This window comes from Capronia coronata (genome assembly GCF_000585585.1).
Source record: "Capronia coronata CBS 617.96 chromosome Unknown acBCG-supercont1.6, whole genome shotgun sequence".
In the NCBI taxonomy this organism is placed as follows: Eukaryota; Fungi; Ascomycota; class Eurotiomycetes; order Chaetothyriales; family Herpotrichiellaceae; genus Capronia; species Capronia coronata.
In genome coordinates this window covers 1-25,817 of record NW_006912898.1, presented here as the reverse complement: position 1 = coordinate 25,817, position 25,817 = coordinate 1, and the positions used below count along the sequence as shown (strand labels likewise).

The 25,817-nt window shown below is 51.0% G+C and overlaps 13 protein-coding genes across 13 annotated transcripts; 7 read left to right on the top strand and 6 right to left on the bottom strand.

Moving 5' to 3' along the window:
* Nucleotides 1-1,478: 1,478 nt before the first annotated feature.
* On the bottom strand, nucleotides 1,479-3,751 carry A1O1_06683 (primary-amine oxidase; the record flags this gene model as incomplete). The annotated part of the gene is made up of 6 exons (XM_007727561.1): nucleotides 1,479-1,631; nucleotides 1,693-1,716; nucleotides 1,769-2,761; nucleotides 2,806-3,209; nucleotides 3,261-3,468; nucleotides 3,518-3,751. 6 exons carry the CDS (start codon nucleotides 3,749-3,751, stop codon nucleotides 1,479-1,481), a joined length of 2,016 nt encoding a protein of 671 aa, XP_007725751.1.
* A 595-nt stretch (nucleotides 3,752-4,346) lies between these two features.
* On the top strand, nucleotides 4,347-6,035 carry A1O1_06682 (uncharacterized protein; the record flags this gene model as incomplete). The annotated part of the gene is made up of 4 exons (XM_007727560.1): nucleotides 4,347-4,944; nucleotides 4,992-5,319; nucleotides 5,373-5,881; nucleotides 5,929-6,035. 4 exons carry the CDS (start codon nucleotides 4,347-4,349, stop codon nucleotides 6,033-6,035), a joined length of 1,542 nt encoding a protein of 513 aa, XP_007725750.1.
* A 307-nt stretch (nucleotides 6,036-6,342) lies between these two features.
* On the top strand, nucleotides 6,343-8,201 carry A1O1_06681 (uncharacterized protein; the record flags this gene model as incomplete). Its single annotated transcript, XM_007727559.1, has 2 exons — nucleotides 6,343-6,411; nucleotides 6,462-8,201. The coding sequence occupies 2 exons, from the start codon at nucleotides 6,343-6,345 to the stop codon at nucleotides 8,199-8,201; spliced, it is 1,809 nt and encodes a 602-aa protein (XP_007725749.1).
* Nucleotides 8,202-9,104: 903 nt separating this feature from the next.
* A1O1_06680 (uncharacterized protein) lies at nucleotides 9,105-9,505 on the top strand (the record flags this gene model as incomplete). The annotated part of the gene is made up of 2 exons (XM_007727558.1): nucleotides 9,105-9,286; nucleotides 9,349-9,505. Coding segments are annotated over 2 exons (339 nt in total), but the record flags the coding sequence as incomplete, so codon positions are not given.
* A 257-nt stretch (nucleotides 9,506-9,762) lies between these two features.
* A1O1_06679 (uncharacterized protein) lies at nucleotides 9,763-12,290 on the bottom strand (the record flags this gene model as incomplete). Its single annotated transcript, XM_007727557.1, has 3 exons — nucleotides 9,763-11,390; nucleotides 11,439-12,019; nucleotides 12,079-12,290. The coding sequence occupies 3 exons, from the start codon at nucleotides 12,288-12,290 to the stop codon at nucleotides 9,763-9,765; spliced, it is 2,421 nt and encodes an 806-aa protein (XP_007725747.1).
* Nucleotides 12,291-12,803: 513 nt separating this feature from the next.
* Nucleotides 12,804-13,130, top strand: A1O1_06678 (uncharacterized protein; the record flags this gene model as incomplete). Its single annotated transcript, XM_007727556.1, has 2 exons — nucleotides 12,804-12,822; nucleotides 12,904-13,130. The coding sequence occupies 2 exons, from the start codon at nucleotides 12,804-12,806 to the stop codon at nucleotides 13,128-13,130; spliced, it is 246 nt and encodes an 81-aa protein (XP_007725746.1).
* Nucleotides 13,131-13,630: 500 nt separating this feature from the next.
* On the bottom strand, nucleotides 13,631-15,592 carry A1O1_06677 (uncharacterized protein; the record flags this gene model as incomplete). Its single annotated transcript, XM_007727555.1, has 4 exons — nucleotides 13,631-14,023; nucleotides 14,076-14,995; nucleotides 15,055-15,292; nucleotides 15,341-15,592. The coding sequence occupies 4 exons, from the start codon at nucleotides 15,590-15,592 to the stop codon at nucleotides 13,631-13,633; spliced, it is 1,803 nt and encodes a 600-aa protein (XP_007725745.1).
* A 781-nt stretch (nucleotides 15,593-16,373) lies between these two features.
* A1O1_06676 (uncharacterized protein) lies at nucleotides 16,374-17,876 on the top strand (the record flags this gene model as incomplete). The annotated part of the gene is made up of 1 exon (XM_007727554.1): nucleotides 16,374-17,876. One exon carries the CDS (start codon nucleotides 16,374-16,376, stop codon nucleotides 17,874-17,876), a length of 1,503 nt encoding a protein of 500 aa, XP_007725744.1.
* Nucleotides 17,877-18,066: 190 nt separating this feature from the next.
* A1O1_06675 (uncharacterized protein) lies at nucleotides 18,067-19,801 on the bottom strand (the record flags this gene model as incomplete). The annotated part of the gene is made up of 4 exons (XM_007727553.1): nucleotides 18,067-19,109; nucleotides 19,183-19,220; nucleotides 19,276-19,378; nucleotides 19,432-19,801. 4 exons carry the CDS (start codon nucleotides 19,799-19,801, stop codon nucleotides 18,067-18,069), a joined length of 1,554 nt encoding a protein of 517 aa, XP_007725743.1.
* Nucleotides 19,802-20,295: 494 nt separating this feature from the next.
* A1O1_06674 (uncharacterized protein) lies at nucleotides 20,296-21,350 on the top strand (the record flags this gene model as incomplete). Its single annotated transcript, XM_007727552.1, has 2 exons — nucleotides 20,296-20,941; nucleotides 21,016-21,350. 2 exons carry the CDS (start codon nucleotides 20,296-20,298, stop codon nucleotides 21,348-21,350), a joined length of 981 nt encoding a protein of 326 aa, XP_007725742.1.
* A 207-nt stretch (nucleotides 21,351-21,557) lies between these two features.
* On the bottom strand, nucleotides 21,558-22,439 carry A1O1_06673 (uncharacterized protein; the record flags this gene model as incomplete). The annotated part of the gene is made up of 2 exons (XM_007727551.1): nucleotides 21,558-22,117; nucleotides 22,187-22,439. The coding sequence occupies 2 exons, from the start codon at nucleotides 22,437-22,439 to the stop codon at nucleotides 21,558-21,560; spliced, it is 813 nt and encodes a 270-aa protein (XP_007725741.1).
* Nucleotides 22,440-22,817: 378 nt separating this feature from the next.
* Nucleotides 22,818-23,545, bottom strand: A1O1_06672 (uncharacterized protein; the record flags this gene model as incomplete). Its single annotated transcript, XM_007727550.1, has 2 exons — nucleotides 22,818-23,369; nucleotides 23,420-23,545. The coding sequence occupies 2 exons, from the start codon at nucleotides 23,543-23,545 to the stop codon at nucleotides 22,818-22,820; spliced, it is 678 nt and encodes a 225-aa protein (XP_007725740.1).
* Nucleotides 23,546-23,984: 439 nt separating this feature from the next.
* On the top strand, nucleotides 23,985-25,548 carry A1O1_06671 (uncharacterized protein; the record flags this gene model as incomplete). Its single annotated transcript, XM_007727549.1, has 3 exons — nucleotides 23,985-24,257; nucleotides 24,312-25,295; nucleotides 25,345-25,548. The coding sequence occupies 3 exons, from the start codon at nucleotides 23,985-23,987 to the stop codon at nucleotides 25,546-25,548; spliced, it is 1,461 nt and encodes a 486-aa protein (XP_007725739.1).
* Between the last annotated feature and the right edge of the window lie 269 nt (nucleotides 25,549-25,817).

Genomic DNA, 25,817 nt, shown 5'->3' with positions numbered 1-25,817 from the left:
AACGAACTACATCGGCTTTGCTGCGGAAGGCGGCGTTGACACTGCGACATTGGGAGTCCTTCGCTGTTTTCCAGTCTACGCGTTCAAGAGACCAAGGCACCAGCATCCATCTCGATCGCCGGCACTCAGCCGCGAAGGTGACAGACAACATTCGAACGATTGACGCGTTACAAAATGCGTTCCCAGGGGATCATGAGGATCATCAGCTTGCTGTCGAAGCCGCCGCGATACCTGTCGAAAGAAACGAGTCAGCAATGGGGACATCGTGTCCCAACACAGAGCGATAAGAGTGTCGAGATCCGGTCAGGATAGAGGAGCTCAACGTCTCATTCGACAAGGCAAATCGAAAGCCCCAGATCGCACTCGCATGCCTCAGATGCTCTCGAAGCACAAGAACCACAAACCTGGCGACCGCCCACATTCGCCCAACACCTTATACGAGCGGGGGAGACAGCATCCTGTTCCCAGCAATGTCATCTGATATTGGTATAGCCTTGGGGGCATTCTGAGAAGATGGTGTTGATGGAATTTTCCCATGTGAAAGTAGGCTGTTTGGGTGCACGGTAACACAGAGCTGGGAGCGAAGATGCTGGAGTCTCTCTCGCATTTGGAGACCAAAAACGCCTTGATTGCTGCAAACGACCATGTCGAAGCCTTTCCAAGCACAGTTCTGGCAGCGCGATCGTCCCGATTCCTCACGGCTCATCGCTTGGCCTACTGGGGACATGTACAGCGTCTTCTGAGCATCAGGAGGTTACTGAGAGGCAACAAGGAATACCACATCCTCCGAGCACCAACGCTGTGGTATTGTGCTATGCTTGGGTGGATGACTCTTAATCTGTGGTCCATCCTAGCAAGTGTCGTGCTTTTCTAGTCTGACATTGATGTTGGTTCAGTTTCTTTCCTTTTATTTTCAATCCAATCAACTTGCGTCTAGTTGTCTCGCAGCAGAGCCACGAGTCCAGCAATGCCCCAGCTCAAACATGGCACTCCGCAACATCGTCGACTTGAGCTTGCAAAGCAGTCGTTGGCAAATATGACTCCATTGTCCACTGAAACGAAGATCTCTCCTGGCCCTCTTTTGCCACAATCGGGCTAGCCCTTCATCTCCATTGTTGCGCCATTCAATTCATCTCTTGAAAGACTGAGCAATTCCAATGCATTTATGTGACAAGGTAGGCAATGGGCATCAGAACCAAGCATGATAGCGGGGAGAGATCAAAAATGTCAAAGCCGGCTCCAGACAAACGGGATATCTCTACAGAAAATTACTAAGTGTCCTGCAGCGCCTCTAACTAGGTCGTTTTATATGGACTTCGACAGGTTCAACAAGAGTCTACACATCGAGTGAATTTTCGCTGAAAGCTGTATCTGGACAGGTAGCCCCAATGTGATGTTTCAATCCTATAACATTGTATGTTCAATCCCATCTCCAATGACTTCATCGTCAAAGAAGAAGCTCCATTTTTTTCTTCCGCTCACAACCTTGGAGCACAACAATCACCTTCCAAACTCTGGGCCAGTCTCGATTGATTGAAATTTTGAGTTGATGGCGGAACATCAATTGCCGGATTCTTGGTGAAGAAGTTGGCGGGCTTGAAGGCAACACGGATGATCTCGACAGGCATCACCTAAATCATCAAAAGTCAGTCAACGTACCAGATACGAACGGCTTCGGAAGATCAATCATACCGGGAAGTCTTCAATCCTGGGGATCTGTCATCCAAAAGTAAGCATCTTTCCACGAAAAATGTTGAGGGGGACATACGTGATTCAATCCAAACTGGACGAAGACGACAAGATCTTCATCTACGATATTGTCTTTCCTTGCTGCCCATGACCGTACTCCAGTACCTCCCCGAGACTGGTTGGTATATTTTCCTCCAGCATATAACTCATCATCTTGGTATTTTGTCACGTAAATATGATGGTCGGCAAATTCGGCTCTTTTGTGGTGATAGCTTTCCGGGTCGGCAATCAGAAGCTGAACAGGTGGTACCTGGATTTTATAAGCCACACTCTTCTTGTTGATAGGATTCTTGACAGCGGCATTCTGAATCTTGTAAGTCCGGCTGTTTGCCAAATCCAAGTCGTAGCCACCGGATTTGTCGACCACGGTTTCTTTGACCATATATCCCATGCCATGAGGATTGGTTGCAGGGTCTCGTGGGAGTGTACAAGCCTCGTCATATACAAGGCGATTGGCATGTCCTTCAATGGCGGGATCGACTCTCAGAGAAAACAGATGCTGATGGACGGCAGCCAACACGCCGGGATGTACCACCGTCCCGAAGGCTGATTCGAACAGATCATCATCGATTGGTTGAGTGTTGAGAATGCCAGTGGCGCGGACTTCGTAATGGATCTCTCCGGCCTGGTTGAAGACAAAGGCCAGGATATACTCGTAGTTTGCAAGCGTCAGAATGGTTTGAAGCACCAATTCCCGACCCCGGGTGACCACAGCTCGGTTGGTGCGGAAATTGGTATGTTTCCAGCCAATTCCTGAATCTTGTTCGTGAATGCAGACACAATTGTTTCGTGCCTCGGGCTTTCCATCTGCGTCACAGACCACTCCATCTAGGTATTGAATCAAGCCAAGACAGTCACATCCCAGTTGCAAGTTGTTGGCGGTTGCACCGGCGCCCGCGTCTCCGAGATCGAACGCAGCCTTACGGTGATAAGGCATTCTCGGATCTCCATAAGGCACCGACATCTCTGAGAGAGACATGCGATAGAAGAGACTACGACCGTCATAATGGACCTGGGGATGTTAGTTGTTGTAAAGGCTTCAGCTGTTGCTCTTACATTGTAAAGGATGAGTCCTTCTCGCTGATTGAATCCGGTTTGGAATGACCACTTCTGCCATTCAACCGTCGTTCCTCTTTCACCGACCTTGCTGATTTTGAAACTGGCCCCTTCTGGTTGGATGACTCGGAGAGGCTTGATATCAGTGCGAAGGCTTTCTTGACATTCCGGAAGGTACTCATTTGCGGGTTTGGGCTTCCATGGCTTGACCCCTGTTGCCTCAAATTCCGTGCCGGTCGGTAAAGTGTCGATTCGAATGAGCTTTTTGGTCGTTGCGTCAAATACGGGTGAGACCGGCAAGGGAAAAGCGTAATGATTGGAGTCTGGCTCGGTGGAGTTGTCTGGATCACGCATGTAAAGATACATTTGATATTGCCTTGTCGTATCGTTTATTCCATCAGAACCTATTTTGGATCAGTTGCAGACCAGAATCATCACTCCAGAAGTTTACTCACCGTACATCCAAGCCTCTCCAACAACAAAAGCCCCAGGTGGAAGTTGTAGCTCGGCCAAAGCAGCCTGAACGTCCGGATGGGAGAGACAAATTCTTTCAATCTCCTCTTGTTCTGGTCCATCCAAACAACCATGGACGTCATCGGGCAAACGAACATTTTTGAGTATTTTCCGTTGTGAGAGGCTCACAATGGCCTCATGGAACAATGGCTGGATTGGGATTAGTGAGACCGATCGACTCAAGTTCTTGTCCTCTTACTGTGTCTTTGATGTAGTAGGCCACAAATGCTAGCCTTTCAATAGAAGGACGTGGTTTTCCCTCCTTGTTCGCATTGATGAAGGCCACGACTGTTTCTTTGGGTGGCTCTTGAAGCATTATGAATTTGAAGTGAAACTTTGTTCCTGGGGGGAACGCGGCCTCTATGATTGACGAACATGTTGAGATTTCGGCAGATGTCAATGGAGACAAAGCTGGAATGGGTGCCGTAGCCATGTTGATTGATGGGTTGTCGAGAGAGATGTCGTTCCTATAGAGAGGATGGCGTTCCCTAGTTAATATACAAACTGTTTTGGGAGTGTCGCCACTCCGCACTCACATTCCCTTACAACCAGAGATTAAAGCCCGAAACCATCTTTCGGGGAATTCATCCGCAAGTGTGGGAAGGGAAGATAAACCCAGGGTCCAGGATAGCGCTAGACGTTGGGCGCTTCGATATTGGAATTAGTCATATCGAGGCCCGCGCTAGTTCCTGTTATCAACGACTCAGGAGTGGAAGAACTATACCTCTCTGGGCATTTCTTCCGCAAAAGTGGGACGTGCTGAAGATGATTAGGTCCACTGCTATCTCGACCCGTGTTCCGATATGGTGGTTCTGATCTTCGTGAATGATTGTTCAAGCTTGATTGTTCGTGTTGACCTGGATGAGGATGCCCGACAAGCGCGAGACTGATATCGACTTAAAACATGGCTCTGCCTCCCTCTTAGTCCTTCATCCAGGACGTTCCCTCAAGATCGCCCAAAAGTACGCAAAAGAAGACAAAGTCTCTTTCCCCCGCTCATTCACCACGATCCTTTGCTCTCATTGATCATGGAGGAGCAAATCTCAACACCTCGCAAAGAGCATTTCGCCGATGAGGCGGTCAACCAGAATGATGTATATGTGGCTGGCCTGGCTGAGGCGCGAACGACCTCTGGAAAGCCAGTCAGGCGCGACATCAGCCCACTGAGTATGGTTGCCTTGGGATTCAACATTTGTAACAGTTGGACAGCCATCGCCACCGCGTTCGCCATCGCCATTTCCGCCGCTGGGACGTTCAACCTCATCTACGGAATTCTGATTGTGACCGTGGCTTATGCGGGCGTCGCATTGACTCTTGCGGAGTTGGCCAGTGTCTATCCGACGGCTGGAGGTCAATATCATTTCACTTCGATCCTTGCTCCAGAACGATCCAGTCGAGCGCTCTCCTACATTTGTGGTATTACCGCCACATACTCTTGGGTCTTCATGTCTGCCGCAATCACGCTATTCGCCGCGGAGGTCCTCATAGCTTTCCCGCAATTTTATATCGAAAGCTATGTGTCCAAAGCCTGGCACACCTTCTTGGTCTATCAAGCCCTCAACTTTGTCGTACTCCTGTACAACCTGTTGGCATTGAAACGTGCCACATGGACACACGAAATCGGCTGTACGTTCGACCTCTTCTCCTGAGTTGTCATCAGCTAACCGATATAGTCTTCCTGACGCTGTTGACTTTCATCACGGTATCCATCACCTGCCTCGCCCGATCCACCAAAGCCTCATCGTCGTTTGTTTGGGACAATTTTGAAAACAACACTGGATGGGATGGTGGCGTCGCATTTCTCACTGGCCTCGTCACTCCAGCTTCCATGTTTCTCGGTCTCGACGGTGCGTTGCATCTCGCCGATGAATGCCTCCAGCCAGAACGGACAGTGCCAAAGGCGTTGATCACAACAACCGTCATTGGATTTGTCACAGGATTTGTCTTCGCCATTGCAATGTGCTATGGGATCACGGACTTTGACGTATTGATAAACGATAGGTAAGGTTGCCATATATTCAAACTTGGTGATAGGCAAGGCTGACTTTCTACAGTCTGCCTATATATCCCCTTTGGCGACAAGCGATCAAGAACGACACCGCCGCGACCATATTCCTGGTTGCCACATTAGGGGTGTTGCTCTTCGCCATCAATGCCATACAGCAGACTGCATCAAGGATGACTTGGGCATTGGCAAATGATAAAGGCATCGTTTTCTCGAAATATCTGTCCAGAATCCATCCGACTTTGGAGGTCCCTGTATGGGCACTTCTTGCCAATGCATTTGTGGTGCTCGTGGTCGGATGCATCTACCTGGGCTCCGTCATCGCGTTTAACGCGATCATCGGCACAAGCATCATCCTTCAGGTCTTTTCTTTCGCAATGCCAGCTGCGCTCCTACTCTTCCGACGACGATCCTCCGCCGTCCTTCCTCCTCAACGAGCCTTCAAGCTTCCAACCTGGCTGGGTTATACTGTCAACATCTTGACAGTTGTGACTGCCATTGTGGAGATCATATTTTATGACTTTCCCCCAGCGCTTCCTGTCACTGGCTCAAGCATGAGTAAGTTGATTTCCCGACTTTGGTTTGTCATCTCTAACGATATACAGACTATGCCGTTGCTGTCCTGGGTGGAACAGCCATATTGGCCGGGGTAAACTGGTTGATTTATGCCGGCAAGCATTATGCCGGGCCCAGAATAGTTTTTGACAGTTAAGGTCTAGATCAAATGTTGGCTTGTAGGAAATGTATGTCTTGAAATAGGGGTAAGTCGGATGCTATCCAGCGCGTGTAGTCAGGAATGTGATCGTGGTATTCGCAATACGATGGGTCCCCAACAGATAAACGCTATCCGGTCTCGCCGGATAACGGTGGCAAATTGCCTGCACTATCTCCAGGTGACGTCTGATTGGTCAGCCTGGCTAGTTCTTATCAGTGTGCTTAGATGTGTTTTTCATCTCCTCATCATCAGGCTCGACATCTTGTTAGACAGGGTATGTTTCTTGTTACGCCCCAAATCTAATATGCCACCCGCTGGCAAACATCATCGTGGTCAAGGCGCTTGTACTGAGTGCGTACGGAGAAAGCGGAAGGTGAGGAGGTTCCGGAACCGACAAATCCGCATCGTGGACTGACTTTTCAGTGCGATGAGAAGCGGCCAGCTTGTTCTCTTTGTCGACAGCATAACCGTGTTTGTCAACCACGTATATTCAAACAATGGAAAGGCCTCTCCGGGCGCCGGTCCAAAAGCCCAAACAACAATCTACAAGGCTTGATTAAACTCGAAGACTTCGCGACGACTTCAGTACTCTCGTTCTCTCCGAAATCCGAAAGCAACCTGACCGATCTTGTCAACCCTCAGTTGTCTCCATCATTAAGCTCTGCCACATCTTACACACCAGTCTTTGTTCCTGATGTCGTGTTGGAAGCCTCCTCGGGGAGCCATGAATATGGCAGCTGGCCTTCGTACGATCCGGTGACTGAACCAATCTTCGGAGTCGAGGCTCAAAAACAGCCAATAGGAATTGTCGAAGATCTTGAAAATGATCAAGATTATCAGCAAGAATCTCCAACATCTCAGGTCACCACCTTCGAGCAGGCTCATTCCGACAAATTTTTCCCAGAGTTCCGAACGTCGCTGGTAGCCAACCCTCCTCCTCTACCCAATGATATTCTGGATTCACATAGGAACAAGTTTCTATGGTCATATTTTGTTGCGCATGGCATCAAAATGTTTTTGTGCTGGGATCCCCACAAGGTTGACATTGACGGCGCACCTCCTGAACCCTTTACAAAGGTGTTCGGTTCCATGGCCTTTCAGTCTAAACCTTTGAGGCTTGCTGCCATGGGTTTGTCGGCATTCTTGCAGGGAACAAAGACACAAACGCCTGCTTTGCGTGTGGTTTCATCGAACCTTGGTCGCTTGGCATCTCAGGCTCTTTGCTCGGAACACAGAGTGCTACCGACAAATACTCACAGCTTGCTGCAAATAATCGCTACTGCCATTCTCCTGTTCCTCTCCGACCCACAATGGTCAACAAGTATGCTTCAACTCGCCCGAAGCACAGCAGCTTATATGCTTGGCCAAGAGACTCGAAACAATGTCATCGAGGACGAGTACTTTGAGGTTGTAATGGCATTGCTGCGATGGTGTGATATTTGTGCACACTTCTCCCTGCTGCAATCTGTGGAGATGTCTGACGACTACATACATCGGTCAATCGAATTTCAAGAGCGGGAACAACAAGCATCCATTTCTCGCACCTTCAAATCATGGATCATCAATCCCTTATACACTTTTTCAACACGGTGGATCAACCCAATGTTGAGGCTAGGCAGACTCACCAGACTCCGACAGACTGCCAAAAAGCTAGGATTTTCAACCCCGGATGAATATCTGGAAAAACAGATCGACGAGCTTGAAGAAGAGCTACTGCTTGCCCGAAACGAAGACCTCAAAGCATGCTCATCTCTGTGGAACGACTTGCCCGACCTTCTGCTACTGAATGAGGCCATGCATTCAGCCACCGTTTTGCTCTTTTACACCAGACTCCGCGACCTCCCTTGGTCAACTCCATTCGTTCGGCGTCATGTTGACATTATTTGTGATCAGACTGAACAGATCAGTCCAGAGTCACAAAGTTCGAACAACATCTTGTTTCCCCTTTACGTGGCTGGATGCGAAGCCGTTGATGTAGGAAAAAGAGAGCAGATTGCAAATCGCCTCAGCCGCCTTCCTGCCACGGGATACTGGTTCAATCAAGAAACGAAGCTGGTATCGAGTTTGCGACATGTCTGGGCCATCAGGGATAATTCTCCTGGTACCACATGGATCGATTGGAGTCATCAAGGTTCGAAAGCTCACATACCCAAAGTGAATTGAGCCACCTGCTAACTAGAGTTAACAGTTTCTTCTGATCATGTTGACTGTGTCCCAGTCTGAAAGATCAGTCCCTTTCAAAGTGTATAGTAAATGTCATGAAATCCCTGGTGGGTACAATCAGTTGCATAAAGCTTCTCAGTGGTATGGAATAGCTGAGCTGATTTCAGTACCTGAAATAAAAGCGATAGGTGTTGGTTTTGACCGGACGTGACCATTTTAATAAACCGAGCCTTGTGTTAATTGCACAGCCTTGACACCATCTAGCGAATAAACAAATATCAGCAACAGCCCCGGGCAATTCTTCCCCATTGTCAAAGACGACCACTGAGCCAAGGTGACCCAGGAATCTTGTCTTTCAAGATCGTGCCTGATATCTTATGTCTCGACCGATTTGAGCACCGCAGCACAAGTAGTCATGTCCTTCTTGTTGTACTATATCTCCGCTCCTGTCTCGTCACCAATTCCCAAGATGGCCACCCAGTTTCGCGACACAACGTTTGGCTGTCTCATGCGCATCGTATCGAAGAACCGCCTTTTCGATTTTGGAGACGAGATCGATCCTGATTCGTGGAAGAAATCCGTTCTGGGCAAGGACGCTTCGTCGAGCGAGAATGCAAACGGCTCCTCAAGTGATAAGACCAACGGCCTCACGCACAAGGTCTCAAACGGGACACTCCGAGATAACTCCGATTCTGCACGTATTGATGAGAGCGGCAATGACATAAATCTTGTGGATTGATATGGACCTGACCGTAACATTTGCGGGTTGTTAGCGCTTGCTGTATCAATGGGCTCAAGGTCGGCCGACACAGTCATGGCTACGCGACCAGATCGCTGTTAGACCTCACGAATGCCGATATATCTGGGCCGAAACGCGATGCCAACAATCAACCTTCCTCTTTTCTCCCCCAAGACGCCGATGAAGCCTTACGAGAAGGACTGCGCCAAATAGTTCCGCAATTCAGTCGTCGAAAATGGCAGAAGGGTCGTCAGTGCTGGTATACCGACACACCACAAGGTGATTTTGTGGTTGACACGCATCCTTCCATAGATGGCCTATTCATTGCAACCGGTGGTTCTGGACAGTAAGTCTTACCCTTCGATAACAGATGACGCCAGGAGTCTCTAGTCATTATATTCCGTCTAGTGCGTTCAAGTTTCTACCAATTCTAGGGCGGTACATTGCCGATTGCTTTGAAGGAACAGCAACTGAAGAGGTTAGCACAAAGTGGAAGTTCCCGAATGGTAGGAGGTACCCAAACGATGTAATCGTCTGTGATGATGGTAGCAGAAGAGGTCCCAAGCGGTGAGTCCTGGGCTCCATGGGAACAGTCCAAGCTGTAGCTATCTAGGATACGAAGAAAGGAAGAAAGAGAGTATATAATGATTCTATTGGTTGGAGAGACTCCTTAATTCTTCATCTTACCAATTTTCTTCGGTCTTCGTCACGATTGGGAATCCGGTTGGTCATGTCAACTAGAAACGTTCTGAACTGGGCCGGACTTGCATGGCCAATTTCGCTCCTAAGGTCAAGAAGGTATTATATTTATTCATCACATCCTCAGGGCTGGAGAAAGGACATGGGGAGGTAGTCGAGATTGATGTCCATCAACATCCAACTTCCATCATCTCGTAGATTGTCCCCCAGCCAGCGTAGAGGCGTGTCAATACTACTATATCCAAGCTCGTCATTCGTGGCAAACACGTTGTTGGCATATGGGGCGGAACTTTTGGATGCCGCGTTCTGTTGATGCTGAGGCAGCAAAGACTGGCCACCGCCGGTCCCCATGTCAAAGGGCATTTCCGATGTTTGATCATCCTGAGAACCACCACCTTGAGGTCCATCCGCAGACGGTCGATAGTTGCGTCCCCAACTGGTGACAAAGACTGGATTTGCGTTCACGTCGCCGTCACCGTCGCAGCTCTTGTCCGTATTTCCAGGCCCACCACTGCCAAGGTGATGATCGTGCGACATGCCGTGGCTTCCATGTCCTGTCTCCGACGTGAGTAGGGTCTGCCCCACAAGACTCTGCTGTCGTGGTTTCGTGGCATTCGGCCTCTCCAGTAGTTGCATCACGATGGCTGCGCAGCGAGCCGCGGACGGTGTGCTGACCGCCTGCTTGAGGACCTCCAAGCCAAAGTCCAGGCGTGCACTAGATTCCTGTGCCAGGTTCAGGTCCACTTCGTTGGCATCGGGGAGCGGCTGATTCTCTCTGAAATCCAAGATGTTGACGGTGCAGGCAACAAACATGGTATATGTCTGAAGATAGGTGATGGAACGGAAGCCAAAGCGCCGAATGTGCAGAGTAAACAAAGTATCAATCATACAGGCTGCTTCGGTGCACTTCCGTTTCGCCTTGGATGAGATGCTTCGATAAGGGCGACAGAGGAGGATTGCGGTCGCATAGTAAAGAAGGTTGAGTAAGAGGATGTGCACTGGCGGGCAAAGAGTCGCTCTGGCACTGCTCGCCACAAAAAGCTCGGGGGCCAGGTGCGAGGACCACCCCTCGAGCTTCAAGAGGGTGTCATCCAGGTATGTGAGAAGGTGAACATGGCGACTTCGCCGCGGTTTCGAGTACAGCTCTCCGAGGATGCCGTCGATGATCATGCAAAGCTCGCAATACGCAGAGAAACGTGTACAGCTCAAGGCCTTCTGCCGGAAAAGGCTGTCGGATGGGCACTCCTGTCTGATGACTGGCCGCCAAATCTCTTCGTCGGCATCGTTTCCATCAAGGAGCGTGTCGGGAGTTGGGAGTTTCATGATATCATGGATGATTGGGGCACGTCCAAGGCATAGACTCATTGTCTTGTCCCAGGTGTAGCAGCTCCAGAAGACCTGCTGTCGAAGAGCGAGATCCTCCTCCGTGAAGTGTCGGGCAAGAGACCCCAGTCGCTGTGGAGGGATGTGAAGACCAAGATCTCGCATCATTCGAAAAGCCATGCCACTGTATAACCAGCCCTGCGAGGTCCTTCCACAGGCACATTCGCGTGCAGAGTAGATCAAGAGACCCTGGATGGTTGGAATGGAGCTTCCGCGATCGATTTCTGTCACCAGGAGTTGCAGTGCTTTTTTGGCAAACCGGTCTCCTACCTCTGTGACATCTGCCCTGGTGGAGTATCTCGCCGCCTGGGCCAGAACGGCACTCAACAGAAATGGCGATATACATGGACCGGATGATTGCAAGTCCCCTAATCTAGTCAGCGACGCTCTGGGTTGGGAGGGTTCTTGGATCATACGAAGAAAGAGCTTTTTGCAAAGAACGCAGTGTAAATGATGGGGCCAGCACCAGTACACATTCAGCAATTCGGTCAACAGATCTGGTGGGATATCGGCCAGAAAGGAACTGAGACTCTCTTGTTGGTCACTGAGGATGCTCTCGGGCATTGAGTAGGTGGTGGCGGTCGTCGAGGCTTGCTGCTCTAATACTTCCCCTTGATCAGACCTGTTTGGCATCGTCTCTCCCTGGTCTTCGGTGCCATCGCCTCGGGGCTCGATGTGATAGAGGCTCGTCTCTCCGTAGAAGACGACTCCACCATCGGCCCCCAGCGAAGTCTCGTCCATGGTCTCATCTTGCTGGAAATTGGATCTCTCATCGTGACCTTCGTGGACCGGGGTGTCTGGCGGACTCGTCTCAGTCCTACGGACCTGTTCGGCATCGATAAACCTATGCTTCTTGGCCGTGAATGCTTCGGAAGCTATGGCTTCTTGCAAGATGTTATCTCGTTCGCTCTCAGTCGCTTGCTGCAGTAGCTCGAATTGAGTCCGGTACACGCCAAGCTGATGTTGAAGATGGGCAGCATAAGCCACCGATGGACCTCTGATACATTGTCAGGGCAACCTAAAGTGGACGCCAACGCGTGTGGGACTTTTTCTTACTTGTCGTAGTGGCAGTCATGTTGACTGGACAGACATTTCTCGCAGGCTGGAAATGCACCGTTGCATTTGGACTTACGCTTCCGGCAATTGGAGCATGCAAAGCCATAACGCTGTTTGTTGATTCTTTGCTGCTTCCTGGCATTGCGCAAAGACGCCGCGGGCTCGGAGCTGCCGCTGTTTACTGGGGGGACTTGCTCGGGTTGGCCAGCCATGGTACCATTGCTTGTTGCACAGCAAAGGGCCGAGACGCAAACTCTAGAGAAGCGACAGATGCCGTGTAATCATGGGAGTCGAAGTCGGCGAGTTGGCGAGAACCAACGGAGACGGAGAGTTGAAGCATGGAGACTGACTTCCACGGAAGACAGCGAGGGCCAGCGGAGGCTCCTTAGGGGGCGAGGATGGTTCACTAGGTTCACTAGGCGCAGTAAACTCTATAGGCCATGTATCGGCTGTCGGCAGCACCACGTCACCCCCGCAGTCTTGCTCGGGAAATGCGGGGGGGGGGGGGGGGGGGGGGGGGGGGGGGGGGTGGCGGGCGGGCGCAAATTCCGGGGTCTTTGGGAGACATGCATGGACCCATGCACGGAGACATGCCGCGCGTGGGGACTATGGAATTTCGCGATTGAGACATGCTGCGACATTCAACCTTTTATTCTTTTGAGCATCGCCATGGATGATGTGCCTGCTGTGTCTGGAAAGCACACATACGAACCCCGTCGTCCAACATGCCCATCTATCACATCGGTAAGCTGTCATCTTCATAGCCCTCCCATGTTTCGCCCCGTACGGAGGAAGGTCAAGTCTAACAGTGTTCTGCTCTCAAAGTTCTCTTCAAGCTAAAGCCAGGCACAACCCCTGAACAGCTGGGTGAATGGGAAACCCTCGCCCGGGGCATGGTGGGAAAGATCCCTGGGCTGGTCAAGTATGAGGCCAATACTCCTCTGCCGTCTACTGCACACCGTAGCCAGGGGTATAACATGGGCCTGATTGCAATCCTGGAGAAGGCCGGCGACGTGAAAGTGTTTGCTGAGCATCCAGCGCATTTGGAGTGAGGGAATCCTGCCCATGTCAATTCAAAGAACCTTAGAATTAACTGCTGTTGCTACAGGGTTCATCGAGTCCGAGAGAGACTGTGCACCGAAACTTTGGCCTATGATCTGGAATTCCCGGGATAGCCTTGTACAGATTGTTGGGGCTATGTACAGTCTACAAGTAGATGGATACAAGGTGATACAAGGACAAGATATTTCCGAGTCCATCTTATTTACAATCATCAAATAACGAATGGACCAGCCCGACGTTAATGGAAAGTAATTACTTCATGCTTATTCTTGCAGATCACTTGGTGTACTTAACGTACACCAGCTTCTTCATGCCTGTTATTCATGGCATTCTTACAGAACAACACCGAGATTTTACATAGAAAGTGGTACTACTATAACGGTCAAGTCTAACTCTTTCTTCATCCAATCCCTCGATGATTCCGATCATGAGCATCTCTCAGGTACATTCTCAACCAAGCTTGGCCAAGTTAGACTTGCTCGTATCACTCCTAGACCAAGGCCATTCCTTTCTGTTCACCTTCAACATCGACATGCTGGTGTCGTCCATCTAATCTCTCCTTTTCCATGGTCACCGCGGTATGGGAGGTGAAGTAAGGAGAGACGTCAGGGACCCCCACTGCTATCAAGGTGGCAATGATGCCGAATGGAATGCTCGCGATCCAAGTGATGCGATAAGCATCCGAGTATCCCCATCGCATACCTTGAACTCCGGCGTCGATCACGGCCTGTGAGTAGGTGGACAACGCCGACGCATCTTGATCCGACAGGGCCGTGACGAGTCCCGGGATCTTGGACGCCGGAAAATGGAGTGGCTCGACAAACTGAAGCACTCGGGGGGGAATGTCCGTCTGTGCCTTGTTGTTGAGGATCGTGTCGAAAATCTGTCATCGGTCAGTGGCCAATATACTTCGATATGAACATGAATCATCTTACCGTCGTCCCTATGGCGCCGCCGAGAAACCTGAAGGTCCCGATCAACCCCAGGGCCAAGCCCAGATCTCGCTGAGGCACATTCAGTGAGGCTGTCACGTAGCAAATGAGGGTGATCCAGGAGAAAGGGATGTTAGCCAGGAGTTGGAAAGCAATCGTCATTCCCAGTCGATCCGGCGTGGCCAAGGCAAACAGTCCAGCAAACAGAGTCTGCATGGCTATGCCAAACACCAACTGGAGATGAACGTGCTTGATTTTGGCCATGAAGGATCCGATGATGGCTCCACCGGCTGCTCCACCAAAGCCACCGGGGATGTTATACAGACCCGCCCGGATGGGATCGCTGGTGAACATGTCGCTGATCTGGGTCGGAATTAGGGCAGTCATACTGAAGTAGACCAAGCCCGTCACAAAAATGATGACCAGGAGGGAAGTGTAGTCTCTCATTTTCCTGAACAAGCGTAAGGGAAACAGTGGCCGCTTGACTGGCCCGTAAAAGTCCCAGAAGAAGGTGAGCGAGAACACGACGGCACCGAGGATGAGAGGGACGAGAACTTGGGCCGACTTCCAAGGAGCACTGACACCACCCCTGCCCAGGCCGAAGAGGAGAAGCGTCAGCCCAGCCGTGTAGAGAACGATACCCACGTAGTCCAGCTCTGCCATCAGTTGCCGACGTGTGATGTCTCTCAAGGGTTTGGTGGGTGGGATATAAAAGATGGCTGTGCCAACGAATGAGATGACTGCGGTGATGACACCGAGGATATACACCCATCTCCAAGTGGCATTTTTCAAAAGGGCGCGAGCAATCAACGGCCCAAAGGTGGTGAATGGTAGGATGTTCATTTCTGTCCAGGCCAAACCGAGCGAACGGTGTTTGTTGGGGAGGAGCTCGGATATTCCAGGATAGAGCACGAACGTTGTACCTGGACCACATATCAGATCTGGCCTGCAAAAGTCTTAATTTGCTGCAGAGAGTTCATACCGGTACCGAAGCCGAGCAAGACCATGGCTGCAATCCCTTGATTGACACTATATGCGGTCGCTCCCACTAGATGCCCCAAAATCAACAGAGCCTGGCCGAAGAGAAGAATATATCGTCGGCCAAAGTAGTCGGACAGCTGACCGGCAATGGCAAAGGACACACTGCCGGCCAACGACCATCCAGACGCCATCCAGTTGGCGTTGTTGGTGTTGCCCTGGAGTTCCAGAGAGATAGGACCCTTCCGCGACATCAGCACGAAAATCAATCAGCAGACGAAAAGACCGACCAGGATTGGGAAACAACACAAGATGGTGAAGGTTAGGGCAGGCTGGAAGGTGAAGCCCAGGAAGAAGACGGCGGCCCAGGTCGACTTGGTCACCTTTTTGGTGCCGTCAATGTCTTCCAGCGCCGCGCGATGGGGGTCACCATGATCATCGCGAATGTGAGGATCAAGTCGCTCCTCGCCAACCACGTTGTGATGGATGATATCCTCGTGGTGCACGGCCATAGCCTCGGCCTGGGGTTTGTCACTTGCCATGATGTTGACGCTGATAGTTGGTTGCGACGCTTGACTAGGGAGACCTCCCCAGCTTATATCTGTCTCAATATAGACATAGAGGAGTACGGGGTCAAAATCTGGGGAGGCAGCCTTTCCCTGGGCTCGCCGAAAAGCCCAAGGTCTCTCAGAGAAACACGCAAAACACCTACATTAGTGGGTTGGTCGGCGAGATGCCGTCGACCTTTGAACTTTGACCGAAGTGGTCAGAGGCCTCGTCGGGATTCGCCCCATGTTGTGCCGCTACGTGAAGGTTAGTGGTTGGTTCATCCTTAGAGACCTCGCCAGACCGAGGGAGTCGGGACCGTGCCATCGTCTAGATTTCCAATCACGGGGAAGTTGATTTGATGTCTCCCGGTGGAGTGACAGCCCACTTCCATCTCCACCTCCGCGTCATCCTCCACTTCCTTTGCTTCTATCCCCGCAAATCCCAAGCACGTACCTAGGCATGCAGCCATCAAGTGAAAGTCAATTGAACAGTAAAGTCCGGGGCGGTTGACGATGCTATCGGTGTCGTCTGGCATCTCCCCGGACGACTCACTGCTGTGCAGGGCAAAGATTCTGGGGACAATGACAGCTTCTCTTACGCACCATCCATACCATGGTCAATCGCATCTCAGACGGGTTGCCAGGCTGCAATATCGGTATCTTCCCATCAGTGTCATCATGCTCTGGCCGTTGAGAGCGATTGCTGCTACAGTACGACACTTGCTACACAGACCTGGAAGATGCAAGTAATCTCGAGTTGTCACGTCAAGCAATAATGCGTGAAGAATTGTTCGTTGAAGGACTGTCGGTCCTGCTGCACTGGCTACCCCCTTTGACCGGCCTGTACATTCTTTATTTGCTGCTAGAACCATGGTACTTTTCGCCGCTCAAGGAGATACCTGGGCCATGGTTTGCCGCCTACACTAAATGGTGGATGGTCTACAAGACCGTCTGTGGAGAGCGTGCCATGACCATCCACAAGCTACACGTACAATATGGCAAATGCGTCAGAATTGGGCCGAAAGAGGTTTCTACAGTCGATTCAGAAGCCATTGTGCCCATATACGGTGCCGGCTCAAAGTTCGTAAAGACCGAGTTCTATACATACCAGCTTCGAGGAGTTCCAGAGCTGTTCACCATGTCCAACCAAAAACAGCACATGGCTCGAAGAAGACTTATGGCACATCTCTTTTCAATGTCAACCATGAAGGACTACGAGCTCGTGATATCGGAGCATGTATCTCGATGCATGAACTTGATTGCCGCTCAAGGCTGTCACAACAAGCCCAGCAATCTCTACGATTGGTTTCACTATCTGGCCATGGACGTCATCTGCGACCTTTCGTTTGGTATGACCTTCAACATGTTGGAGGAAGGCGTCAATAGCACCTATATCCAGGACATGTACCAGTCGCTCGAGATCGAGCCCGTACGCTACCACTTTGGCTGGCTCAACCGTTATGCTGCCTGGGCACCCCTGAAATGGGTTCGGGACGCTGAAGCCTGCAGCATTCGGTCAATGCAAAAGGGCATCAAGATTGTGCGCGAGTACAAGGAGAATCCGACCAAGAAACGGGCGAAAGACATGCTTCGCAAGCTGATGGATGCCCAAGACGAAGACGGTCGGTCACTTCCGGAAGAACAGCTCAACATTGAAGCCACGGGGCTGATCCTGGCCGGCTCACACACGACATCGTCCTCCTTGACCTGGATTGTTTGGCGCCTGTTGACAAGTCCCCACATCCTCGACAGGCTCATTGTAGAGCTGGATAGCTCTCTAGTCGGCTATGACAAGACAGCCGTGCCCCTTCATGCCGACCTCGAACACTTGCCTATGCTCAATGCCATTATCAAAGAGGGTCTCAGGATTGATACGGCGGTCCCAGGATCGACTCCACGCTACGTACCACACCCGGGAGCCCAAATTGGTGATTATTACTTCCCTGGAGGTACGACCGTCAGTGTTCAGGCTTACAGCGCCCATCGAGATCCGGTCACGTTTCCTCAGCCTGATAAGTTCAAGCCAGATCGTTGGTTTTCGGAAACGCCTGAAATGCGTCGCATGTACATCCCGTTCGGAGCCGAGGGGCCTCGAAAGTGCATCGGGATCCATCTTGCTTACATGGAACTGAGAATCATATTGGCAAGTCTCTTCCACCGCTTCAGTCTCACTCTTATTGATCGCGACGATGAGAAAATGAAGATGCATGAGCTTTGGTTGGCTGCCCCTTGTGGACAAACATTGATTGTCCACGCAAAGGAGCGAAGTTCAATTTGAAGCAAAGACAACTTTGGAAGTCGACGTATATTTTACTCGAAAGCTTCCAGACTTATCCCGGTGACTTGTTACGTTCTTTTGCCGTACTAGTCACCATATCATGTGCTTTGTTATCGATGCAAACCCATAGTCTCAAGGAAGATTCTCAGGATCTCGAAATACTTGCTAAAGCCTAGTTACAAACTGGAGATTACAATGCCCGTGGATCGATACCAATCCCTTCTTTCATTGCCGTCTGAGAAAGCTCCCTCTGCTCCTTCTCGGGTACCAGTGGAAGATTGGTGTAAATGGTTCGCTTGGACGGGGCGCCCTCTGCCGTCAAGCTCTGACCGTCGGCGCCTGCCACAGCGACATTCTTGTGTATGTGACCGTTGAGGGTGATGACATGTAGCTTTGACGTATCCTGGAAGATCTCAATATCTTCCAGTGGATTCCCGTCCACCAGAATGAGGTCTGCATAGTATCCTGGTTGAACCTTTCCAAGTTCCTCGGGGTGGCCCATGATCTCACCTCCCCAAGCCGTTGCGGCGATCAAGCTCTCCTTGGGTGTGTAGCCAAACAAATTGACAAAGTGCGCAAGATCTCGAGCATAGGTACCATGAGGAGCCCAAGCAAAGCCGTAGTCACCACCCGGCAACACTCTCACCCCACGCTTTCGCAACTCCGACATGGCCTTGCAAGCCATGTCGACCTCGTGCTTCAACCCTTTCTTTGCAGCCATCTCCGGGGTTAGACCGTATGGGATCGCTTCACCGGTACATGAGGTGTACGGGAAGTTGATCGCAGGAGCAACAAACACTCGATCCTTGAGCTTCTCCAGCATGTCTAAGCCCTCTTCGTCGGTAAAGCTTGCATGGTAGATAACATCGATTCCAGAGAGGCAGGCCAGCTTGACTGATTCTTTGGAGCGGCAGTGGCCACATATCCGCTTCCCGCGATTATGAGCTTCTTCCACGGCTGCCTTGGTTTCTCTGAGGGTGAAGTAAGTCTCGGTGGAGCCCATGGTTGGGTGGACATAGTCTCCCGTCATGCTCAGTTTGATGTTGTCGACCCCATAGGCGATGAACTCTCGGACCACCTTGCGCATTGCGTCTTCACCGTCTGCAAACTTGCTGATGCTGGGGACAATGGCCCCTCCGGTGGTGGTGATTTCTTGACAGTTGGACAAAGTGCGCGGCCCGGGGATCATGCCTTCTTTGATGGCGTTCTTGACGACGAGATCAAGTCGAACCTCTGTAGCCAAATCGTGGTTAGAGGATTGTATAACAAAAAGGCATGGGGGATGGGGATGTTGGTTCAGACTTACGTGCTGCAGCGGCACCGAAGCACATCGTGTATCCACAACTAAACTTCTGTCAGAAAAGAGCACCCACGCCGAGCGGCAACAAGGAGGACATACTCAAGATAAGTCTTTGCAGAATTGGCCGTATGCAGAACGTGCTCTTCGATTGGAAGACTGGTCAAACCATCCAGAGTGGGAGAATTGTTCCAACTAAGGTGAGCTGTGGGTAGACTGTCAGTTCAGGCCCTGCCAGGCTCAAAGAGGTTTACTCACTGTGTGCATCCACGAGACCTGACATGATGGTTTTTGTGCCCTTGCCGTCGATAACCAGCGTGTCATTGTCAGGGGTGAATTCGAATTTTCCGACCTGCATAATACGTTCCCCTTCGATCAAAACGTCTCCGGGATAAAGGTCGGCTCCGGTTGAGTCGAAGATGTTGACATTTTTGAACAAGATCTTGCCCTTGTCGCCGTCCTTGTGGTTGTTGATCGTGATGTCTGCAGGAATTGGCTTGTAGAAGGGGAGACCATTGACGGGGCTGATATCTTTCTGGTCCACAATGTAGCCATCGGAATAGCCATCGGTATGACCATTGGTATGACCATTGGTACCGTTTGTGCCGTTTGTGCCGTTGGATACCATTGTGTTCGATTGAAAAAGGTTTGTAGGATGGTACACCAGAGGAGCCAGCCTCGAAAGACGGCAGTTATAAATGATATTCAGCAGCCACCAGTAAAGCAGAGCCTGTAGGAGTAGGCATCATCGCCTGACACATGGTGTTCGAGCCGTAGCAAGCGGGGGGCAGATGCCGTGAGAATGGTTCGGGGATTGGAACCAACTGAGTGGACATTGTGGGGACCCCGACTCGGTAGACCCCGCTCGACCCTTGCTTGTTTCTTCTGGGGAACTGGGGTGGCGACTATCGCGGAGAGATGCCGTGACCCGCAGTCCCTCGTCGTGGGAAGGTAGTCTGGACCCTTCGACAAAAGATTGAACATTCGACTAGCCTCCAGGACTGCCGGTAGAGGTCATAAATCGTTGAATTTTGGTCCCGACTGACTTTGTTCCCTTCAACTTCCTGCTGTTTCTTGGAGCTGTGTACCGACCTGCTTTTCACAACCCAGAAACAGTTAAACATGGCGCAGACAGCCACAACATTCGGCTTTATTGGCCTTGGGAATATGGGCTCTCAGATGAGCCACAACCTCGCCTGTTACGCCGAAAAACAGGAATGGCCCAAGGTCCAGCTGTGGAATCGAACACGCGGCAAAATCGAGCATATGCTCAAGGAGAGCTACTGCGAGATTGCAGACACAATTGAAGACCTGGTCGAACGCTGCGACATCATCCATGCCTGTCTAGCCAACGACGACGTCGCCTTGTCCGTCTTCAGGCAAGTTCTGGCCGCGGGAAAGAAAGGTCTCATCTTGGTCGACCATTCCACCCTCTTTCCCACCACATCAGCCACTCTGCAGCAGGAAGCCCTCGCTCAGGGCTCCTCGTTTCTGTCCTGTCCCGTCTTTGGTCCTCCCTCTGTGGCGAAAAGTGCCGGGCTCCTGGTGGCATTGGCAGGAGACGAAACCGCTCGGAGTAAACTCAAGCAATACATTGTGCCAACCATTGGCAAGGCGACAATTGACTGTGGGAGTGACGCCAGCAAAGGCGCATTATTGAAGATTCTGGGCAACAACTGCATCTTGGGCACGATCGAACTGCTTTCGGAAAGCTTCACGCTGGCGGAAAAGACTGGCTTTGATGCCGGACTGTTCTATGAGTTTATTCGTACGCGAACCCTCCTCCTTACTCTGTCCACGCTCTTCTCTTCCTTGTATATCTAACATCTTTTCTGCGTACAGAAGCATGGTTCCCTGCCGCTGCCTGGGTCAACTACGGCAAGAAGATCCGCGATGGCGCTTTCAGTGGCAAGACCGGATTCACGATCCCGGGAGGCATGAAAGATGCGGCCTATATCCGAAGACTGGGGGCAGAAACATCTACGCCAACCCCGATTATTGACCAGGCGTGGAATCATTTGACAACGGCCAAGGCAATCGGTGGTGAATCTCTGGATTGGAGTTCCTGTGCGGCTGGTATGCGTGTCACGGCAGGTCTACCACCTTTCAAAGGCGAAGACTTTACATTGGACAAGTCCAACGGCGCAAATGGGACAGATGGTGTTAATGGGCACTGATTTAGTCTAAGATGCCGAACAACATCCATAGCCTAGATCTCCATGCACTTTGATAGGATTTGGCCGGAACCTATATATATTCGTGGCTAGACATGACCAGTACCAATCGTCCTGATATGGAGTTTCACAATTGATATTTTAGACTCTTGGTTTGCATCTGTCCATTTCTAATCCGAGCGAGTCATACCGGCTTTTGATCTTAGCTTGCTACCCTAGGGATGCTATTTCCCGGATGGCCTGGACTGAGGCTGTTGCATCCTCGAGCATATGCCAGTGGCCCACACCTTGAAGCACCTTTTGCTCGGCTTCGCTTCCAATATCTTTCACCGAGCCTTGCCCAGCTTCCACCGTCGAGACTTTGTCCTCTGATCCGCTCAATATGAGGATCCGCTTCCCACGTAGTGGCTCCCAGGCTGGCAATGAACTGGCCGCAAGAGCTTCGACCGCCAGCGCATATCCTTCGGGATCCTGCCTTGTCAACAACTCTCTCGCCAATGTCACCTGTGCCCTGCGAGACACATATGACTCGGCTGCAAAGGCATTCGCAACCACTGTGTCTGCTACAGCGACCATGCCATCTTTGCGGACGAGAGATCCACGAGCCTTCAATCCAGTTTGGCCGGCCGGAGGAGGTGGACGCACCGGGCCAAAAAGCACCAGGCTGGAGATCAGCTGAGGCTGTTTACTTGCAAGATGAAGTGCAATCAGTCCTCCCAGCGAATGCCCAACGGCGATGACTCGGGTGAGCTTGAGGGAATTGATAACGGCTGACGTTGTAATTAGCCCATAGTCCAGAAAGCCATTCAATGTTTCTGGTCAGGTATATGGAAGCATACCTTCACAGTCTTCCACGTAGGATTCTATACTCGTTGGCGTCGAAGGGACACTGCTGCGACCGTGACCGGCCCAGTCAAACCGCACCAGATCAAAATCTTGCAGCTCGGGAACAAGCATTTGATAGGCGTTTGTCGTGCCGCCCAGACCGTGGATGAATAGGATAGAGGCCCCTTCAGGGCTTCCTTCTCGTTCAAAGAACAGCCGGCCGCTAGGGGAGTCGATGTAGCCTGAGCTGGTGATCTTGGATGCCATAGTGAGAGTAGACGTACTGATGAACTTGTCTACGAGGGTAGAAAAGTTCCTCGGACGCGAATCCTGGCAGAACAAGTAAGTACCTGGTCAACATTTAGTATGACATGATCCCCCCGGTTAATCCGCATCCTTGTGGCGGCATCCTCCCGGAGAGCCAAGCATGGAACGTAATCGGAGTTTGGTAGATCGGTACTCTAGCCTCATTGTGTCGGGGATGCGTCACTGAAACCCTTTACCATTTTGTTGGGAGCCCCTAATACTTTCTTTGCATTCCCAAGATTTTTTTTAAATTCAAGACCAGGCCGCTGTACTGAAAGAATTGGAGGGACCTCGTCGACTAATAGATCATGGAATTGATTTTCAATCTGTTTAAATCTCTTAGTCGAAATTCTCAAACAGCGCGGCTATGTAATCACTATAATCTCGAATCAGTCGCTGCGCTAAGTCCTCGGCACCTTCGCCTTGAATCAGGATTTCTGGAGCCCTAGATGCCTTTCTTGAAGAAGAGCCAATTTTGCAATGGTCTGGAGCAAGCTTCTTGACTCGAGTAACGAGGACTGGCGATCCTGATACGGTCAAGTCTCTGCCTGTGTACTCCTGAATTTCAATCATCGCAGAGGATGAGAAGTTCGAAGGATCAGGAAGTCCCTCGAACTGCTGAAGGTGGGCTACCTGCTGCCCAACGGGCTCTTTCTTGAATACAAATGTATCCCAAAAGTCCCTTCCTCCCAGCTTGCCATCAGTTGAAGTCCATCCCAGCAAAGTCAGATCTGTTTTAAGCCCATGGCTTTCGAAATGTGAAAAGGCTTGAAAGGCACCCGAGAAGGCGAGGTGCTCGTCGGGCTCGTCAAGCGGGAATGTTAGACAAATGCTGGAGAGTTCGTGATCTCTACCCGGTCGGGTGATATAAATGTTGCCGATATTGTCTTGCTGCCATGGTCAGAGGCCTGTTATACGAATGCGATGGTGGTGCGACATACAGAGTATTGCAGTTTTTGCGATACCGCAAATTCTTTCAGCGCTTTCCTGAAGCGTGCGTTGAGTCCATTGGTAACTGGGCCTCCATGGCTTGTGAGAAGCCTGTCCAGCGAGTTGTCGATAGACATATTACTTTCTAAGATATCTTTTGCGGTCCAGATGCCCCTTCGTGGAGATTGTACAGCATTAATACATCCCAATCTATCCGGTTGATGACCCAGGCATATGTTTTAGGCCGCCCCGAAGTGCTAATGTGGCAACCCCTGAGGGGATGGAAAGATGGGGAAACAAACGAGAACGGGGAGATGCCGTCGTGGTCTCGATCCCCACACACGCTACCGGAGAACTTACACTCGTCCGTCAAGTGGCTGATCTTTCCAAGCCGCGGTCCGAAGCTGCAACACCCTCTCCGTCGAAGGTGACGGGCATACGTTGACCAGCATGTTGACCAGCTCGTAATGGATATGTTGGTGACTCTCCCATGTCCTTGAGACCAAGCGAGTTGTGCCCAGGTAGGCTACACGATCAGTGTCAGCTTCTTGAGATCAGTTCTATTCACCCATGATGATGTCACAGGGTGAAACAAAGTCCTACGAGGCCGTTGAAGCTTCGCTACCCTTGTCAAAGGTTAATCTCGACGAGCCTCGGCAACTAGGCTCCGGGTCCAGGGCCAATCTCAAGACACTCGTTGTACTGGATGACGATCCCACCGGCACACAGACAGTACACGACATCACCGTCCTGACCAGTTTCGACAAGCTGGTTCTGGAGGAAGAACTCGCTAAGAGAGGTCGAGGATTCTTCATCTTAACCAACTCCAGAGCATATCCCGAGGTAGAGGTAAAGCTTGAAACCAGTTCCAGCTATTATTGACCTGTGCTGACTTGCGAGCAGGCAAAGGTCTTACTGGGCAAGCTCCTCCGCGACCTACACGACGGAATCGCCAAAGTGGGCGTCGAGGTCGAGGTAGTCACCCGATCAGATTCTTGTCTTCGCGGCCACTTCCCTTTGGAGCCTGAGCTGGTGCATGACATTGTCGGTCCTTTCGATGCTTGGGTGCTGACCCCAGCATTCTTTGAAGGCGGTCGGGTCACGGTGGATGATGTGCATTATGTTCGCGAAGGTGATGATCTCGTCCCGGTGGCCATGACTCCTTTTGCTGCCGACAAAGCCTTCGGGTTTCGGTCCAGTAACCTGCGGGCCTGGGTGGCAGAGAAGTTTCAACAGGCTGGTCAAACACCTCCAGAGATTGTCAGCATCAGCATCGAGGACCTGCGACGAGATGATGCCGTTGCTCACGTGGCATCACGACTCGAGGACATCAAAAGACGTTCAAAAGAATCACCACGGACACCCCCTGTGATCATTCTCAACGTGTTCCACCACAGCGACATGAAGACCTTCATCACCGCAAAAGCACAGACCAATGTGTCCCTTCTGTATCGGAGTGGAGCCAGTCTTGTATCGGCATATCTGGGGATCGATCCTGTACCGCCAATCACACCACAAAGCCTATCTCCGCGGACCAGCAACCGACCTTTCGGTGGATTGATCATTGTAGGGTCTTATGTACCCAAGACCACGATACAGCTGTCATATCTCCTTGAAAATTGTCGCCAACATCTCGAGCATATCCAGATTGACGTTCAACAAGTTCTGAAGTCATCCGAGATCGAGAGGACCAAGCTCGTCGCAAAGACAGTGTCGACCATGGAGGAGGCTTTGCAACAGGGGCTCGATGTTGTCGTCAGCACCAGCAGACAGCTTATCACCCATGAAGATGCTCAGAAGAGCTTGCGTATGGGCAAAGTTATTAGTGATCTGTTGTGCTCAATTACAGCAAGCGTCAACGTCCGACCGAAATATGTCATTGCTAAGGTATAGCAAACCCAGCTAATAGGTCCCAAATATGCTAACTCTACCGTAGGGAGGTATCACGAGCAGCGATATTGCCACTCAGGCCCTTCAAATGAAGAAGGCAAACGTGGTTGGTCAGGCAGCTCCGGGAATACCACTCTGGGAGTCGAGCGAGCAGGATATTGCCAAATGGGCAGACGTCCCTTATATTGTGTTTCCAGGAAATGTCGGCGGAGAACATGCTCTTGGGAATTTAGTGGCCTCTTATCGATAATATAAAGTGTTGTACTTACAGCAAGCCTTATGTCACGAATCGTTCCTTTGGCGAGCGTGGTACTCAGGCCGTCCGTATGTTGGCTATCACTAGTCTGGCGACATGTTATGGCATAACATGTCCGGGGTAGGCGATTTCGGGTTAGTGGATTGCCGCATGGAGTTTGGTTCAGGGGAGGGCTTGGCATGTTATGGCATAACATGTGTCGAGATGGAGCGACGACAGCGTAGTCGGCTCTAGACAGTCTGTGGTGAGCTCCTAATTATTAC